Raw genomic sequence first — 17,465 nt, 5'->3', positions numbered from 1 at the left:
TGTGTCTACTGTATATAATGCCAAATGGAAATGGTGAGCTTAAGACCACATAGCAATTTTGCAGATATACTTCAGGGAATTGTTATTTGAACAACCAAGTTATACTGCTTCCAGTTATATGAGTTCCTAATCATCACAGGCTTCACAGAGATTAAGGTTAATTCTCTGCATCACTAGTATATATTCCATTAGGGAAGAAACCTAATGAGGGAAGAACTTCAAATGTATATCTTACATTGGCTCAAAAAGACAATTATGCCAGATTCGATTTATACACATGAATAACTTTTTTTAAAGGGAGGTTTGAATCTGACACGAAGTCAGAATTTTCTGAAGGCATCACAATGGCCCTTTTTTGGCCATCTTAAGAACAGAGGCCTAACAAACTTTTGCTTCCATTGAAGCTGGGATTTCATCTGTGGGGGAGATTTTAAGGATTCTTGTTGTGAATGTCTAACAGATCTATTTCTAGGTCTGGGCAAGTGATGAAAAAAAAAAAAAGAGAAGGAAAAAAAGAGTAAGATAATAAAAAATAATCCTGGAAGCTTACAATCTCCATTGCACACTGAAGAGAAGCTCTCACCTCCTTATATAGCAACTGATGAATATTTTTCAAATGCCAAAATGAAAATGGTCTTCAGGCTCAGCCATTAGTTAAGGGTACACTCAGGAATAAACTTCTAATTTAGATAGGCCTTCCTGCCAGATTCTAACTTAATGAGAAGCAACCAAGCTGAACAGACAGAACACAAGACATGCTCCTAAATTTACCTGTAATTGTACTGGTACCTTTCTTTTAAAATGGAAAACAATACAAAAATTCATACAAAATAAAAACAAGAAATGACATTAAAACAGAATCTTTCTTGGAAAGCCTGACACGTCAATCACTATGGACTGTGAAAAGTTGTCAGTCATTTTTACTGATGATGATCAAAATACATTATCTTGTTTGGACTGTGAACACAAGGCATTTGAAAACATCAGTTAAATTCTGAACCTGGATCAGCCAAGGGAGTGTGCTATTAGTACAGTACATACTAACCAGCTTCTTCTCTCCTTGTAATGCCTTTTCCTGCTACCGCCTGAAGCATTTTACTAAAATTCTCAAACTTGAATCCACATCTGCTGAAAGGATAGATTACCAGCATGTAATAGTATAGGGAATAGTATATTTGACTAGGTGACTACAACTAGGAAAAGAATACAAGGCTGCTCAGGGAGGACATGGAAGCTTCTGCCTTTGTCTCAGACACATGCCTACAACTACAACCTATGATAGGATAGGGTGGGTGTGCGAGGGAGGGAGAGGAAAGGGAGCAGTTAAGGAGAACAAATACAAAGTTGGAGAACCACCAGTCTAAAACTTGGGACTGTTGTGTATTTTCCAATCACCCTTACCTCTTCAGATCGTTGACAAACTCCAGCTTGTGACAGCATGTTGCCAAGATCAGTCAAATGAGGCTGTAAGATTTCTTTTGGGCTACCTCGAATCACTGCAGTTAGAACCATTATACAAGATGGCTTAGGTGTTTTCTCAAAGGCTGATGTGATTAATTTCAAAGATACCTTAGGGTTGACAAACGTTCCAATCAATTCTGCTGCTTTCACACACTGAAAAAAAAGAACAAGAATATCTAGAGGATTTTTCTGAAAACACAAGACCATTCAACGTATCATGGGATTTTTCTTTTTATGATTCCAGCTGCTATTTGAAATGCCTTGTAGGCCTTTTCCACTCACTCAGTAATGGCTATATGCATGAAGAAATTTTCTTGACATGTGTTCAGTAAGCACATAATAAGGCATGCAAGCACTCTTCTCAGCAACAGACAAACTTCCACGAGAAAGTAATGTACAGAAATGAAGTGTACAACTTTCAGTGTAATAAAGTCTCTAGCTTAGAATAACCAGATGTTGCAGATTTACTGGTTTCATTTTTTTTCCTCCAAATGCTGTTCTGAGGCATGCTCTCAATGCCCCCACTACCCATTTATTAAAAGCAACAATAAAAACACAAAAGAGGAATTTTTTGTCATTGTACAATATTTTGACATGGACATTGCAGATCTGGCTTACTGTGGAAGCGCTGCCATGGAGGATCTGCTCGCTGCTTTCAATCTCTTAACTAAAAAGGCTTAAATTACTATCTTTTCCCCATTATATTCATGCTCTTTGATCCCATCTCTACCTTGCAGACATATTGGTATGCTGTATTCCACGTTAAATACCATCACACCAGAATTTACTCTCTGACTGGTGCCTAACATTTACAATCAGGTGCATGAATAAAGATACAGTCAACTACTGCACCATTACCTGTGCAACAGGAACATTTCCTCCTAACCCCTTTATAGAGACCAGCTGGGTAATTCTTAAATATCTTATTTGGTATTATTGGGTTAGAGAAAGACATGCACATTTCCCAGCTTGGCAGTTGTTCTAAAATGGGTTCTTCTGTGACAAAGGACAGAGGAGATAATCATAGTATCCTGGGAAGCAGCATCACAAAGAAGCAAAAAAGCATTCACAAACCAAGTTGCTGAAACTTTGGCATAGGGAAGAGTAAAATTAATTTAATCCTCCTAATTAGGATTAAAACTTTTGAAAGTACCTGTGAAGAGATTAGTGGTGGAATTCCAAGAAAGAGACAAGTATGGTCATAAAAGGAAAGGGAAGACTAGATGCTGCTGGAACACATACTTTTGATGCTATATTTACAGCACTAAGCACTAGATGGAACAGCAGGGCCATATGGGTTTATTCTTCAAATTATTTTTCCTATCTATTTTATATTAGCAGCAGGGAACTTTGAAGAACTGCCTCTATCTCCTACATCTGTCCTGGGGCATTGATTCAAAAAGAGGTGTACAGGCATTAGGAAATCAACAAGATGACTTCTGACTATTACAGGTTTATTTCTCTCCGAAATATTGATCAGCGTGTGACTGGCTAAGCTTACAAGCTCCATTTTACTGTACTGGCAACATTAAAGATCAGATGCTGATTCTGAAAACAGAGATGAAATGGGTGGAATAGGTAAAAGGGGATAAGAGAGTAGAAGCTAGGGAAAAGAGAGGAACAACTTAGAAAAAATCAAGGGAGGCAGACAAAAACTGGTATTGAGAAAGAGTATAAAGAGAACAAGAAGAAACTGCAAGGAAAAAGTACAACAACTTGAAGAAAAAATACCATTTCAGGAATGAATTTCTCAGCCTGCATATGGCTCAAATGATAGCAGGAACCAAAACAAAAGCTTGATTTAGGAAATCAACTTTTTTGACATTGATTGGATTACTTGCATCTAGTAAGCTGAACACAATCTTCCAATTTCCCAAAACAATAAAATCTGCACCTTAAAATCAAAGCACATTTTTGTTATATATATGCTGTTTTGCTTGTGTAGACATATGAACAGATTTTTTTCTAAAAATTGTAAAGAAAGTTTTTATCACCTGTTCCTCCTCTGATAAATGTATCTAGTGTTTTTAATGACATACATTTTATTGATTATTATTGAACCAAGTGTTGAGAGCATCAACTGTTTGATAAACTGTTAGAGAAAAAGGACGCTATCTATTCCTTGCAAAAACAATGAAAAAAAATAAGATATTTTACAAGTATTATCTCAAGTATCCAGACAGTGAATATGGATATCACATGGAATAAACATACCTCAATATCTGGTTGGAATTATGGTTGGATTATACGGTAGGGGAAGATAAGTCAAATTAACTTGAAAGGGCATGACCTGCACATGTTTTTAAATGGAATTTGTTGCCCCAAGCCTTTTAGACTCTTAATCTTCTGCTTATGATTTTTAAGTAGATCATTATTAATGCTTCATGGGGTTGGCATATAAACTAAACAGTATTTAAATAACTTTATTATTGGTCTTCATACCAACAATAGGAGAATGATTTTAACATAGTAAGTATAATTTTCACATATTTTTGACATAAAATACTATTAAAACCTGATCCTGCAGTCATGGGAAATTTCCAGTGACCTAGGGTAAGGCCATCCTTCACAAGACACACTCAGGACCATAAAAATTAGGGTCTTCATTTACCATACAGCAGATATTTAGACAGAGTGTACTTACATTCCTAACTACCTCACTTTCTTCATCCAAGCATGCTTGGTACAAAGTTCTAAGCAGCAGATCCATGTGTTGTGTTATGTGATCCTCTGCATGTAGCAATAATGTATACAGAAGCTGGGATGCTTTTATTCTTGTGTTTTCAACCCAGTCTGTTATATCATGACAGAGGCCTGGAAGAATTTTGGAGAGGTTTCTTGACACAAGTTCCCGACAACCTAGTCCTGGTCGTGTCACTAGAGAGTAAAACAAAACAAAACAAACATATAATCAAAAACACAATGAAAGAAATATCAAAGGAAAAGCTAATGCATGCTAAGCCTTAGAAAAGTCTAAGGGCTCCAAGATAAAAGGCTCAGTATGGAACAAAATATTCCAAATGCTGCTGAGGATTTCACATCTGTAAGCTGTATTTCTTTAATAGATATTGCAAAACTCAAACTCCACTCAACTCTGAAAATGTATATATTTATTACTGCAAAGTTGTTTAAACTATATCCTATAAAATGTTTGCAGAAAGGGAGAGGGAAGAGAATTTACATGAGTATGGAACACTACCCACTTTGGAAATTGTGGCCTCATCATTTCCTTCTAAATGTTATAGCAGCACCAATGCCATTAGAAGAATTAGAATGAAACCCATAAACAAACCAATAAAACAGAAGTAAGATTCTTCTGTGCAAATTCTGTGGTATCATTGAGTTAAATATAATTTGGAGGGGGGAAAAAAGCAGAAGTCATAAATAGTACAAAGGACACGAACTGCATTAAAACAGACAGTATCAGTTGTGTCCTCTAAAGGAAAAAGCTGAAGAAGTGACAGGCAAATTAGAAGTAGACAGGGAAGTTACTAGCCAAATAACAAGTCTGCAGTATTGGATGTGTGAATAAAAACCCAAGAAAATGGCACTGAAAAAGGAAATTAAAAAAAATACAGTAGGAAACTAAGCATTATAAACAAAACAACAAAAACAAACACACTATATATTAAAACAAAACAAAACAAAACACAAACACCTCCCTTCACTCCAACACATGAAAATCTGACTACTAAGGGTATCTGCAGGCTCAGGATATTTTCCTGCATTGGCCCATATAACTACAAATGCTAAAAATGAAATGGACTACAGTAAACTGTATGAAGAATATAAAAGGCTTACAGAAATGCCTACAAAATATCTACAGAAGAAAAAAATACAATAAAATACAAATGTCAGGATATGAATTGCTACCTCTTTTGTCAATGGAGGATAACATTTTGGATTATGAAAACTGACAATGAATAACAAAAGGTCAAATAAAGAAATCAACTCGAGACAGCAAATACTGATGGACATCCTATTCAACCTGAGGCAGAATTTTATTTGAAGAATCCGACCATTCTTTATCAGCAGTTCCTTCATTTCAAATGTTCAAATGCAGGCATTTACCCCTCTAGCTACTCCTGTCAAAGACTTCCCCGCTACAAACTGTCTGCATCTGTACCCTTAGGCAATGACTACTGCTGCTCAATGGAAAGCTATTCAGTTGCTCGGATGACACCAGGTATGAGGTCTAACTCTCCTCCTCCTCTGACCTGCAGTATCTGTCATCACAAGATGAAAGCACAGGGAGGCTCCTATGTCAGGTTCATTAGCTTGAGAGTTGAACAAAAATGGCTAAGTAAAATGTACTATAAGCTCAGTGGAAAACACATTCCAGAATGTTGAATATTTGGCTGTAAGTCAAAAGAGACAGCAACAAAGTGTTAAAATACATCATTATCATACTATACAAAATACACGCGTATGGAAGGGACATGGGGGGAAGAACACACATACTAACAATTCATCCATACACAAACTGTGGCAAGACACCACAAATTATTACTTGAAACTAAGGTATAATAGTTTCCTTGCCAAAGCTTTATGCCTGTAAGATTAGGTAGCCAATCATCCTTTCCTCTCATTTTTCTTCTCTCTTGTCACATGAAGCGTGACATATAAACACATAACACACACATACCACAGTCAAGCCTTTGCTGCATAATCCTACCAAGCAAGTCAGTGAAATGCAGGGCTGGAATGTTGCCCAAATTTGTGAAGCGTATTTATTGTGCTAAGAAGATTTCAGAAAGTACATACGAATTTAATGTATGAAGTAATTGATAGTTGCCCCTTTTTAAAAACAGGCTACATACACACCAATAAACAAACAAAGCCCCACACAGAGATAACTGAATAAGGTATTAGCAGTAGAACGGTAGCAACTCTTTGAAGGACTAGCACATAAAGCTTTCTCTTTCACCCATCTCCCTCATCCTTGCCTTTGCTTATCCGAGTGCAGGTAAACTGTGGTATTTTTCACCACAGCTTTAGTTACCTTCAAGTATTAGAACACTGCCTATATATCTGCTAAAATGCCATGAGAAGGGCTAAGCACTTCGATGACCTTCACTGTGTCATAACAAAATTAGTGGTTGGTGCTCTGACACTCAACTTCACCAGTTTATACACATTAAAAAATTACCTGACAAAAAAAAAAAAAAGGGGGTTCTGCCATCACTTGTGGAAGTAAAATCATTTGTTACCATTTCCAAACCCCTAAGGTACTATTACACATCAAATAGGGAAAAATATAAGAAAGGATAACAGATCAACTTGACTCTTCAAAGCTTAAGAGTTCTGTCAAACCAGTCACCATTATAAAGTGCCTCCCCTTTCATTCAAGCATTACTGAGTAAAACAACTTTAAAAGAAGAGAAAAGAAAAAGAAGAGTAATTTCAAATGAGAAAGGACTCCGGAACCAACTGTCATGGAAAGGATTTTGCTGCTGGGGATTCTGTGATGTGATTGTCAGGGAGGCACAAGTCAAGCATGAACCTGTTCTTTCACACCAAAAGAGTTTTTGTTCTGTTAAATATGAGTACAGAAATCAATAAATGACCCCCTTAAATCCTCTCTCTCACCAACACCCATATGCATATTTTTAAACATTAACTTTATGAACCTGAGACGGGACACATGCTTCATGCTACTGCAAATGTATCACTTTTAATGCTACCTATAAATCATATGGTAGTAAAAAGTTATCTACCTGTGCTGCATATCTTGGTTTTTTTTTGTGTGTGTATAATAAAGGAAATTATTCTTTCTTTTCCCATACTCTTCATGTATGCTGGTAGATTGAAGTTAGCATCCTAGTGTCTTACAGAGAAGTTTAAAATCATTTAGTTGCAAATTTTTCTTCCATGAAAATTCTGTATATTTAATGGTGTGACTTATTATTCAAGGACTCATTTCAAAGGTTCTTTCATTCTGCTTTCCTGTCATCTCTGTGCCCATTCTCCACCTGGCTAATACAGAACTTTCTGCTGCTTCTACACCATTCCTTTATCTCTTTCTCAGTTGCATACATGGTATGTAACTAACTGTATATGTGACTGGAAATGAAACTAAATTCCATTCATCATTTTTTCCCAGCAAGAGAGTACAACTTCTCTCAAGTCATAAACCTTTTTTCCCCTTTTAAATACAAGTTCTTATGAGAGTTATTTTTAGAACAGTGCTAAGCCTGTCCACCCCCACCACCTCTTTCTCTGAAGATCACTTTTGCCACTGAACATTAGTCAGTCTATGCTACCCTTATACATTAACAAATATTACATCTTGTAATGAGTATTTCACATCCTGCGCTGCAGTTCCAGCATACAGGGATTCAAGATTATTCAAGAAGTAAAAAAAACAAAACAAAACAAAACAAAACAAAAACACTTTCTGTGCAACACTTACCTCCTTTGGGATAATGAGATGGTGAAACACTGAAATCCATCTTATCCTTCAGATCTTCTTCATTCTCTTTCTCCCATTGCAAACCTATCTTCTCCCAATAAGTCCAAGCCAGTGTCCTAGGCATAAAATAAAATAAAAAATACCATCGTGCCCCCGAAAGGAAAACATTCTAAAATGAAACTTCTGGAAAATACAAATTCTTGAATTCAGCTGGAAGGATGGGAAGCATTCCTATCATTTAAACAGGCATATTAGGTTTATGTACTCAGTGGACAGAGGTCATCTCTTCCAAAGATAGTTCTGTCTCCCTCACTGTCTTCATCTCTCATACTTACTTGAACATAGCATTCAAACAAAAGTTACCAGAGATAATGTTATCACGAATGGGTTTAAAAACAAAACTTTTTTTTTCTCCAAGCAATGTGTCCATGAATAAGAAAAACTGCCACATAAGCCACCTATTTAGGGGAGCAGAGGGGAGAAAAAGAAAAAAGAGAAAAAACAGAAGTGCTCTGCTTACATATTTTCAGGAATTTCATCAGTAAAGCTTCCAAGTAACAGAGGAATCAGCTTGTGAAAATATGAGTATCTGTCTCGTAGATGCAACAGCCATTCTCCAATGACAGTTGTTACAGCTTGTCGAACCTAATAGATTAAAAAGGGAAAAAAAAAAAAGATTATTTAAATTAACTCAGGTAAACACTGGAAAAAAATTGCTTTTGGTATCTAAGCGCTTGGTAACAAGCGCTTGAATAGTCTCAGGACAAATAACAAGAATCCAGGATTTCCTCGCTTGCAGCAAGCATCTTACGTAAGTTGCAAGATACCAAGCTCCCTCTTGTGTCCTCTCTCTGGCTTAGGTAGTCTTAGACCATGTGCTGCACAAAAACACATCTCTAAGAAGACACGATACAGACCTAAAGCAGAACACCCTAAATTGTTGTGGTTAGTATTTCTCTGGGAATGTGAGAAATGTAAATTTCTCTGGAATTTGAACCTGTCCAGCATGTCTCCAGATGACAATTTTCTTCATTTACTGTAAAGGAAGCCTAAGCTAAATAGTTGGAATGCACCCACTCCAAAAATAAAATATTTTAGTTATGGTTATGTAGCACATTTCAAAATGACTGTTGCAACTGCATCTTATGAAAGGAAATTCTTTTGATGTCAAAAGAATTTAGACAGAATTGAAGACACCCTTTAAAATATGAAGGTATGAATAAACTTCAACAGCCTGCAGAATTAGACAGCAGCTGAACAGGCCATCCACCTTGCTTTTGGATAGTTTACAATTGATCAAGCTTGTATGCAAGATATTTACATACCTCATCTGAATGAATGGAAGCTGAAAATTGAGGGGGGCAACAAACAAGAAAAATCAGATTTCAAATAAATCCAGAAGAAAAAAAAAGAAGAAAAACCACACCTTGGGAATCTCATCAAATAATCGCTGGGCCAGGTGAGACAGAACATCATCCACAGACTTTCCATTTCCAAACTGTATCACTGCTCCGGTAGCCTGAATTACATCGACGCGGACTCTGTAGTGCTGGTGTGAAATTGTTTGCATTAATGGGTTTATCAGAGATTCTGACTGCATATGGAAGTGCTCTGTTAGGGGAGAGAGAGAAGGAGAGAGAGAACCTTCAGGCAAGCCTTTTTCGAGGTGGGTGACAGATCTTGAGCAAGATGATTTCTGTACCACTACAAACAAGCTGATTAATGTTTGCACTACAGCAGCGCTGAACAGCAGCCCACAGGCACTTCCCCCACACAAACACTATCACCCACATGCTGTAACTACTCAGCATCCATCCCTCACATGATTCTTCTCCACTGGACCCCCCAAGGCTTACAGAGTGCTCCTGTGAGGGGGTGGCTTACAGAGAGCTCATGTGAAGGGGTGTGTAACTGCTCACCCCCTCCTGGCCGCACCCCCACAACCTCCTACTGCCCCCTACCTTACCCCCTGCCCCTCCTGGGCACCGCAGCCCCCATTAGCCCACGGCCCCTGCTTCGCCCATCCCCGGGCCCCACCTGGCACAGCCTGGGCGCAGGCCACGGCACACCTGCAGCTCTCGCGCCTGACCTCGGCGTAGTGGTCCAGGAGCGTGGCCTGGAGGATGCGGACCACGTCGGAGAGGTAGGGGGCCACGGCGGCCCCGCAGCGCTGCAGCAGGAGGCCCAGGAGCTGCAGCAGGCCGAGGCGCAGCTCCTCGCAGGGCTCAAAGCCCTGCGGCGGGCAGAGACGCTGGGCCAAGGCCGGCAGGAGCACGGGCAGCGCCTCCCCGGGCCGATCTCCGTGGCTGAGGCCGTGGCAGAGGAGCTGCAGGGCGAGCTCCCGGCACCGCTCCGCCGCGTCCCCGGCCAGGCAGCGCGCCAGGGGCCGCACCAGCTGCGCCCCGAAAACCTCCTGCACCACGGCTGCCGGGAGCGGCCGCTCCTGCACCTCGGCCCGGATGGCTTCCAGGGCCCGCAGCCGCGCCGCCCGGCCGCAGTCGGGGCCCTGCAGGGAGCTCAGGGCCCGGCTCAGGGCCTGCCCCACCTCGGCCGCCCCCGCCGCCATGCTCCGCCGTCGCTAAGGAAGCGCGGCCGCGTTGCTAGGGCCGCGTTACGACGGCGGGCGGAGCGCTTTACGGCCGCGCGCTTTACGGCCGCCCCGGGGCGGTGTTGCTAAGGGGGGCTTGGGTTATGGGTGGCGGTCGCCGCTCGGTGCGGCCTCGCTGCTCTGACGGGCGGCCCGGGCCCGTGGGGGCAGTTGGGAGGGAGGGCAGCGGCCTCGGCTTCTCACAGAGCCGTGGGGTGGTGGTGGTGGTGGTGGTGGTGGTGGTGGTGGTAAAGATGGTGCTGAGGCTGAGGGCAGTAGCAGAGCAAAGGGGGCAGGCCCGCGGCGCTGCGCCCCTGTGTAGCGGGGAGCCTTCTGGGTATCAGCCGTGGTGGCTTTGCTTTTTTTTTTTTCTTTTATTTTTTTTTTTTAAGTTTTTACAAGTCCTATGAGGAGCGGCTGAGGGAACTGGGGTTGCTTAGTCTAGAGAAGAGGAGGATCAGGGGAGACCTCATTGCTCTCTGCAATTACCTGGAAGGAGGGTGTGGGGAGCTGGGGGTCAGCCTCTTCTCACAGATAACTAGTGGTAGGGCTAAAGGGAATGGCCTCAAGTTGCACCAGGGGAGGTTCAGCTTGGAAATGAGAAGACATTTCTTCTCAGAAAGAGCAGTCATGCATTGGGATGGGTTGCTCAGGGAGGTGGTGGCATTGCAGTCCCTGGGGGTGTTCAAGGAAAGGCTGGACGTGGTGCTTAGGGACATGGTTTAGTGGGTGACAGTGGTAGTAAGGGTGATGGTTGGACCAGATGATCTTGGAGGACTTTCACAGCCCTAATGATTCAATTTGCATCACTTTCCCCTTCATTTTTTTTCCCTGGGAGGATCAGAACTGCCTTGTTAGCAAAGTCATGGGTTTCTATAACACTGTTATATATTTTTTAATATCCACCGAGTTTATGTGTACCCATATTATATTCATATGGCATTTGTGTGCACTTACATCATATTCATGAGGCATTTGTGCACTTTACACAACACTTTATGTGCTCTTTAGATGACCCTGCTTGGGCAGCCAACCCATCTAACAAAATACGTTCATCGGGATCTTGTTCCTTGAGCAATCGCGCTTAATTTAGGATGCAATAAACTACAGAACTACTTCAAATCAGACCTTTAAAATACCCTTGTGCTGAATTTGTTCTGTCACGACGCTGCTCCTAGCCTGTCGGGGAGCATTTTGGGGTCCCTCGGGGGTGCCTTCTACACCCCCGGAGCACGACTGGGTCCGGGAGCCGAGCCGGGGGCAGGGAGCCAGGATCCGCACCGACACCCCCGGGAAGGGGACACCCAGACCTGGGACACCCCCGGCTCCGCGGCCGTGCCGCCCTCCCGCCGGTGCGGCGGAGGCGGCGGGGAGGCCGAGCCTGCGGTGAGTGACAGCGGCGGGGCTTCCTGCGGCTGAGCGGCGGCAGTGCTCGAGCCTTTGTGTGCGGGAGGGCAGGGGGAGCCCCTCGGCCCCGGAGGAAGAGGAGGAGGAGGAGGAGGAGGAGGAGGCTGCGCTGCGGATACCGGCGGGGGAGCCCCTTCCTCCGGGAGGGCAGAAGAAAGCCGCCGCCGTGCCGGCCCCACAAGGCAGGTATTTACCCGCTGTCCTCCAGCTTCAGGCTCCGGCGGCCTCTCCGCAGCCTCCCCGGGCCCAGCAGCCTCACGGAGGCCCCTCGAGGCCCTTCCCCGGCCGGGTGAAGGCTCCGCGGGGTCCTGCTGTGGGCCCCGGCTCTGCCCGGGGGATGCCCCGGGGCCGGTGTCGCCTCTGCCCCTGTCCCCCCGTGTCGCCTCTGCTGGGCTGCCCCGGCTTGGAAACCCGAAGGGAGAGGGCGAGGTGCGAGGTCTGCCTGAGGCCAAAATCCTCCCGGGACACAAATTCGGGTTTCTGGGAGGGGGAGGCTGCAGGGGTGCAGAAATGAGAGGCTTTAAGCCACCGTTTGATACGTGGTTTTGGAGCTCACGGCCTGGAATGATTAACTGCACCGTTATTTCCAAGGGTTGGTGGGCATCCGGGAGTTAAAATGCTCTTTTTGTAATTCCCGGTGTGTTGGTTTTACAAAGATGACACGGTTCAGCATTTCCGGAACGTTAAAATGTTTTGAATTGTCAGTTTGTGAATAGGCGACAGGCAGTGCTAGAATATCCTCACTGATCCACGTTACTCTGACAAAGGATTTGAGAATTGTGTTTTCTCTCTTTCTTGCACCATTTTCTTAACCTAGGTCTGTTTACTGTTTACAAGCCTGAAGATGGCTGCTGCTTCTTCCTGCAATGTGGAAGAAGACGAGAGCCTGAAGGGATGCGAACTCTATGTTCAGAAGCACAACATCCAACAGATTTTAAAAGAATGCATTGTAAATCTTTGCATAGCAAAACCAGATCGACCCATGAAGTTCCTCAGAGAACACTTTGAAAAATTAGAAAAGGTCAGTGGTTTTCAGGTGACTTATAATTTTCTGGTTTTGAGCTGAAAATATTGTTTAAAAATTTTCATATATTTTAGTACATTTTTCCTTTAAAATCTTAATTAGCAAGCTACTCTTAAAAAGAGAGGTTTTAAGAAAATCCCTCAACCCTGTGTTTGCTGATGTCTACCAGAATATTGGATAGTATATAAAATGATGTGTAATGCCAAGATTATAATTTCTTGTCAGACAGAACTTGTTAAAATGACCCAAAAACCTAGAACCATGCTTTGTGTTACGATACATGGCATGCTGAACTTTGATCTATAGGAAGAACTTGCCTACAAGAGCAAAAAGTGCTGCTGTTCCCTGGTCATTCTGGTGTCAGGTGATGTGGTTTTCCCTTGCCCCTGAAACCGAACAAAATCAGGGAACCAGCAAGTTCTTAAAACCATTAAAGTTTGATTACTTAATTTTATTATTCTTTCTGGTCTGTATTGTATATCCCGGGATCCTCCATCAAGAGATACATTCAGAGAGACTTCATATACTATGTCTGTCTTCAAGAGCAGTGCAGAGGGGCAAACATACTTTAAAACATTCTCAGGCAGATCCTTACTGAAATGTACTGGTATCTTTTGCAGGAAGAGCATGTTGTGTGAGCTTTTCTCTCGGGATGGGATTGCTCCAGAAATAATGAGAGGACAGGGCTGCAAACTTTTAGGTATAAAAGTCCTCGGTCTATCAGAAACTTTCTTCATATACTTGATTTTAAGAGGACTATTGATTATTTGTTCTTTTTTTTTTTTATGGAAGTATATAAGGTTTGTAGGCTTAAGATACAAGTTTTATGTATTTTTTTTTTCCTTCAAAGAACAGAATTTTGTAAGGACAGAGCAAGACCAATTAACTAGTGAATAAAACATAGTGCTGATCTATTACTGGTGATACAAGTATTGTATACATTTCTCACTGTTTCTCTGCTTTTCAGGTAAATTTTTGTATGGGTGGGTATATGCCAGATTTGTGTAGCTTTAAAAAAAGTGCAAACATTTTACTCTACTGGAAACCTAGTAAGAATGCTGGGAACATCAGAAAGGGATAGGAAGTACAAAATATTTTGTGTTGTATTGCTCATTATTTAAAAAAAAAAGTGTTTTTTTTTGTTCTGCATATGCTAGACTTCTAACAGCCAAGACCCCATTTCAAGAGAATTAAATCCATTGAATTTCCTTTATTGTGTTATGAGTTGGTTTCCATTTTAATGTATTCCATTCTGAATTTCCTGCCTAGAAGGATAAGTACCACTTTTGCAAAATACGTTAAAATTTGCTGTAGTATTTTAGAATATTCTCCATAACTATTGGGATTACTTGAGTTGTTTTTCTGCAGGAGTTTTGCTTTATTGATCTTAACACATTACAGGCAAATTCAGAGAGGTTGTCAGTTCCTACCCTTGAGAAATTGTTCTTTTATGTAATCTCCTATTATTTCCCAAAAAACATCAAACACTAGAATTCTGTACTAGGATATTGATTATATTATTGCATATCATGAGAGATGATTCAGAAACAGCCAGTCCCAAGACATCAAATTCAGTGATTGTCATGCTTAGTATGGAAGCAAGCAATATTGCAGCCTATGAGCTAAGCCTTCTGAGTCTAAAGCCTTTAGGATGCTTCTGGAGGTTTCCAGCAGTGTAATTCTTCCCACAGCAGTTTGACTTCCTTGCTCAACCATCTCTTGAGGACTGTCTTGAGATGAATTGCACTATGAAGGGTTTTCTGCTGAATATTTTGATTCAAATCAAAATATTCAAATCAAATATTTTGATTTGGTTGGTTACGTAATATTGTGGAAGGAAGTCTGTGGTCAGGAAGAGTAGCTATCCCTTCTTGAGTTGTAAATTCAAAGGGTCTTCTACAGTATTTTTCTTCTTTCTGCACAGAGTTGGTCTAAGGGAGCCATGGTTTCTAATTGCCTGGTGTTGGATATGAACAAGTTTAATTATGCTTCTAGCATCATCCAGTTCATCCAGTGTTCTGTGCAGCAATGACAAGCAAAGCCCTTTTTTAGCGAGAAAACAATGAGTTTTCGTAGGTTAGTTGCAGAATCAAGGCCTAATTATGTAAATGTGGGGGATATCCACATTTTGATTGACTTGGTAAAGAAATAATTTGAATAAGTTTTACCCTGTTTTTCGAAGATACTTGTCATGTGTAGTTACTCTGAAGAGTCTTAATTGAATTGTGAGTTTAGCAATTGTCTATTACAGATTTTTTTTAATGGGAATGAGCTGTACATGATATGGCATATTTGCTATTAACTCAGTGTGTGTACTTTTATTTTGCTCCTGTGTGGGGAGAGGAGTGAAAGTCTTTGAGTTTAAGCATAATTTTCTAAAACAAAGGAATGTTTCTTTCCACTACAGTGTGGTATTCTGGGGTTATTTTCCAGTCATGTTAAAATAGACAGTCTAATTAAAATAGACAATATGCTCAACTGAAGAGAGCAGCAGAATAGCAGTATATCTGTCAGAAACTCATGTGGGCAGTTTAGAGATGAAGTGTGGGATATTTTCCCAGTAATTAAAAAAGGAGATCATGGAAAGAGTGTAGAGCTTGATCCACATCAGTGTACTGGAGCTACCTCAGAGGTGAGTACAAAAAAAATGTTAATTTCATTTTGCTAGTTCTTACCACATCTCATAAAATAAAGTCAGAAAAGCAAAATTTATTATCATATGCAAGATCAGACTGGTTCATAAATGGTTTTAACTACTCTTCTAATGACATCAGTTAGGTCCATTGCCTGCATCCGTACTGCTAGATGGAGAAGTGCCAGGGACTAACCCCTGACCCCAAGACACTGGCCCCAAATATCATTCTTCGGTCTAACACGTCTAAGAGCAGGTTTGTTTTGGCAGGAGTCGGTCAGAGCAGTTCAGAACAGAGCCAGGGAATGAGCTAATGGTTAAGAGGTACGGACTGTCCTGGGCTAGTGTTCAGGCCCACGGTTGGGCCACTTTTGTATTTCACAGTGTAGACGCAGCCTGAGAGAGCTGTAAAGTGAGAACATGAGTAAATACTTTAAGAATAAAGTGTTAAAGATTAAAGTTTCATGTTTGATTCTGCAGACATCATTTTCAATTGGAGAAATGCCAAGGTTAGAAAGAAATTTGTTACCTTTTAAGTTTGCAGTTTATTGTATCAAGTACAATACTTTTAAAGAAGTATAACTTTGAAAATAATTGTAGAAAAATTTTAATAGATATTTTTCTGTTCACTTAATACTGTCAGGACCTGCTTGCTTTAAGATGAAAGTAATGCTGGGAGTCAGCCTAAGTTTCTGTATTCTGGAATTGTAGTTCTCAAGTCATTTTTATATGGTGTGACCTACAAACTTCAAAATGACATCTGCTCTGATCATGTTAACAGTTACTTTGTACAAATCTTTAACATTCCACTGAGCACAAAAAAAAGAGTTGAAAATGGTTTAGATACCTGAGATTTAAAAAATTATGTAATGTTTTCTTTTGAATAATTTGTTGTAAATTTTCCTATGGCTGTATAGAACTTCTTGTTGGTGGATGAAGTGAGGAAAACCTTCCCTTAGTGATATTAATTGGCTTTTTTTGGAGTGGGGGAATAGATGTTAGCTAAGAAATTTTGGTGTTATTTTAACAGCTGTAATTACGTCCTGTTCACTTGAGAACTAAACAAGGCATATCGGGGAAAAAAAAAACAGCAGGGAACCTATCTTTTATCTCTACTTCTTACATTATATAAAAAAATTAATTACTAAGAAATTGGAGGCAGAGACTTCTATTTTCAACTATCCTTGAGACCGCAAAACTTTCATTAGTGTCTAACTGGTTAGTGCCATGATTATGTGATCAAAGGTGAAGTTGTCTTGCCAGGCTAAGCTAGACTTTATTTCAACAGAAAAAAGTTATAGTAAGAAGTAGAACTAGTGAAAAAAATGGCACAAAAGAGGGGAAACAGGAGGAACCTGCAGTATATGTTTAGGTGTTGGTAATAGGTATATATTATCAAGTATTTTGATGAAGCCATTTTGTGTGCACTGTATTTTAGTGCAATGGCTTTGCCAGCAGAGCAAGTAATTGCTGATACCTGCTAGATCTGAGTGCTCTCTTGGTGCCTTCTGTTGCCCTGTGCACATACAAGAAGAGAAGTACCGTGTTGCACGTGGTACTTAATGCCACGGGTTGCTGTGATTTGGTAGTGGTTTTATGGACCCAGGCTGATGCTGCGTGTCTTAAGGTACCATCCAAAAAGTTTGGGAGAACCCTGGCCCCTACCTCTATAATTAAATGGAGCAAAATGAGGTTGTTTGGGTAGCTCCACCTTGTGGTGTTAGACAATATCGTACACAGACAGGTTGAGCAGAAAAATAAAGTTTGTGACAGGTTTGCTGTAAACTAGGTCTCTAAACTGCAAATTCATTCACAGTTAGTAAGGTACAGTTTTTAATGTATAATAAAGAGTTTCAGGACCAAAGGTATTTGAACATCAGACTTTTATTCTGCAACAGTAGTCTCACCCAGTATTTACATTTTTTTCAGAACTTACACCAGA

General features: G+C 40.9%; 2 protein-coding genes across 3 annotated transcripts in view; one reads left to right on the top strand and one right to left on the bottom strand.

Moving 5' to 3' along the window:
* Window positions 1–10,475, bottom strand: part of DNAAF5 (dynein axonemal assembly factor 5) — a 28,683-nt gene extending 18,208 nt beyond the window's left edge. The window contains exons 1-6 of the mRNA XM_040574143.1: window positions 9,911–10,475; window positions 9,300–9,484; window positions 8,394–8,518; window positions 7,874–7,989; window positions 4,106–4,338; window positions 1,402–1,614 (exon numbers count right to left, since the gene is read on the bottom strand). Coding sequence (XP_040430077.1) covers window positions 1,402–1,614; window positions 4,106–4,338; window positions 7,874–7,989; window positions 8,394–8,518; window positions 9,300–9,484; window positions 9,911–10,439 — 1,401 coding nt within the window. The 5' untranslated portion in view covers window positions 10,440–10,475. The remainder of the gene's footprint in view (window positions 1–1,401; window positions 1,615–4,105; window positions 4,339–7,873; window positions 7,990–8,393; window positions 8,519–9,299; window positions 9,485–9,910) is intronic.
* A 1,111-nt stretch (window positions 10,476–11,586) lies between these two features.
* PRKAR1B (protein kinase cAMP-dependent type I regulatory subunit beta) overlaps window positions 11,587–17,465 on the top strand; it is a 100,329-nt gene continuing 94,450 nt past the window's right edge. The window contains exons 1-2 of one of the 2 annotated variants that reach the window (XM_040574548.1): window positions 11,587–12,053; window positions 12,685–12,888. In XM_040574548.1, the coding sequence (XP_040430482.1) occupies window positions 12,712–12,888 (177 nt within the window). In that variant the 5' untranslated portion in view covers window positions 11,587–12,053; window positions 12,685–12,711. The remainder of the gene's footprint in view (window positions 12,054–12,684; window positions 12,889–17,465) is intronic. The other variant, XM_040574547.1, reaches the window with a different exon arrangement.

Source organism: Cygnus olor, chromosome 15 (genome assembly GCF_009769625.2).
Source record: "Cygnus olor isolate bCygOlo1 chromosome 15, bCygOlo1.pri.v2, whole genome shotgun sequence".
NCBI lineage: Eukaryota > Metazoa > Chordata > Aves > Anseriformes > Anatidae > Cygnus > Cygnus olor.
This window is presented reverse-complemented; position numbering and strand designations above follow the sequence as displayed.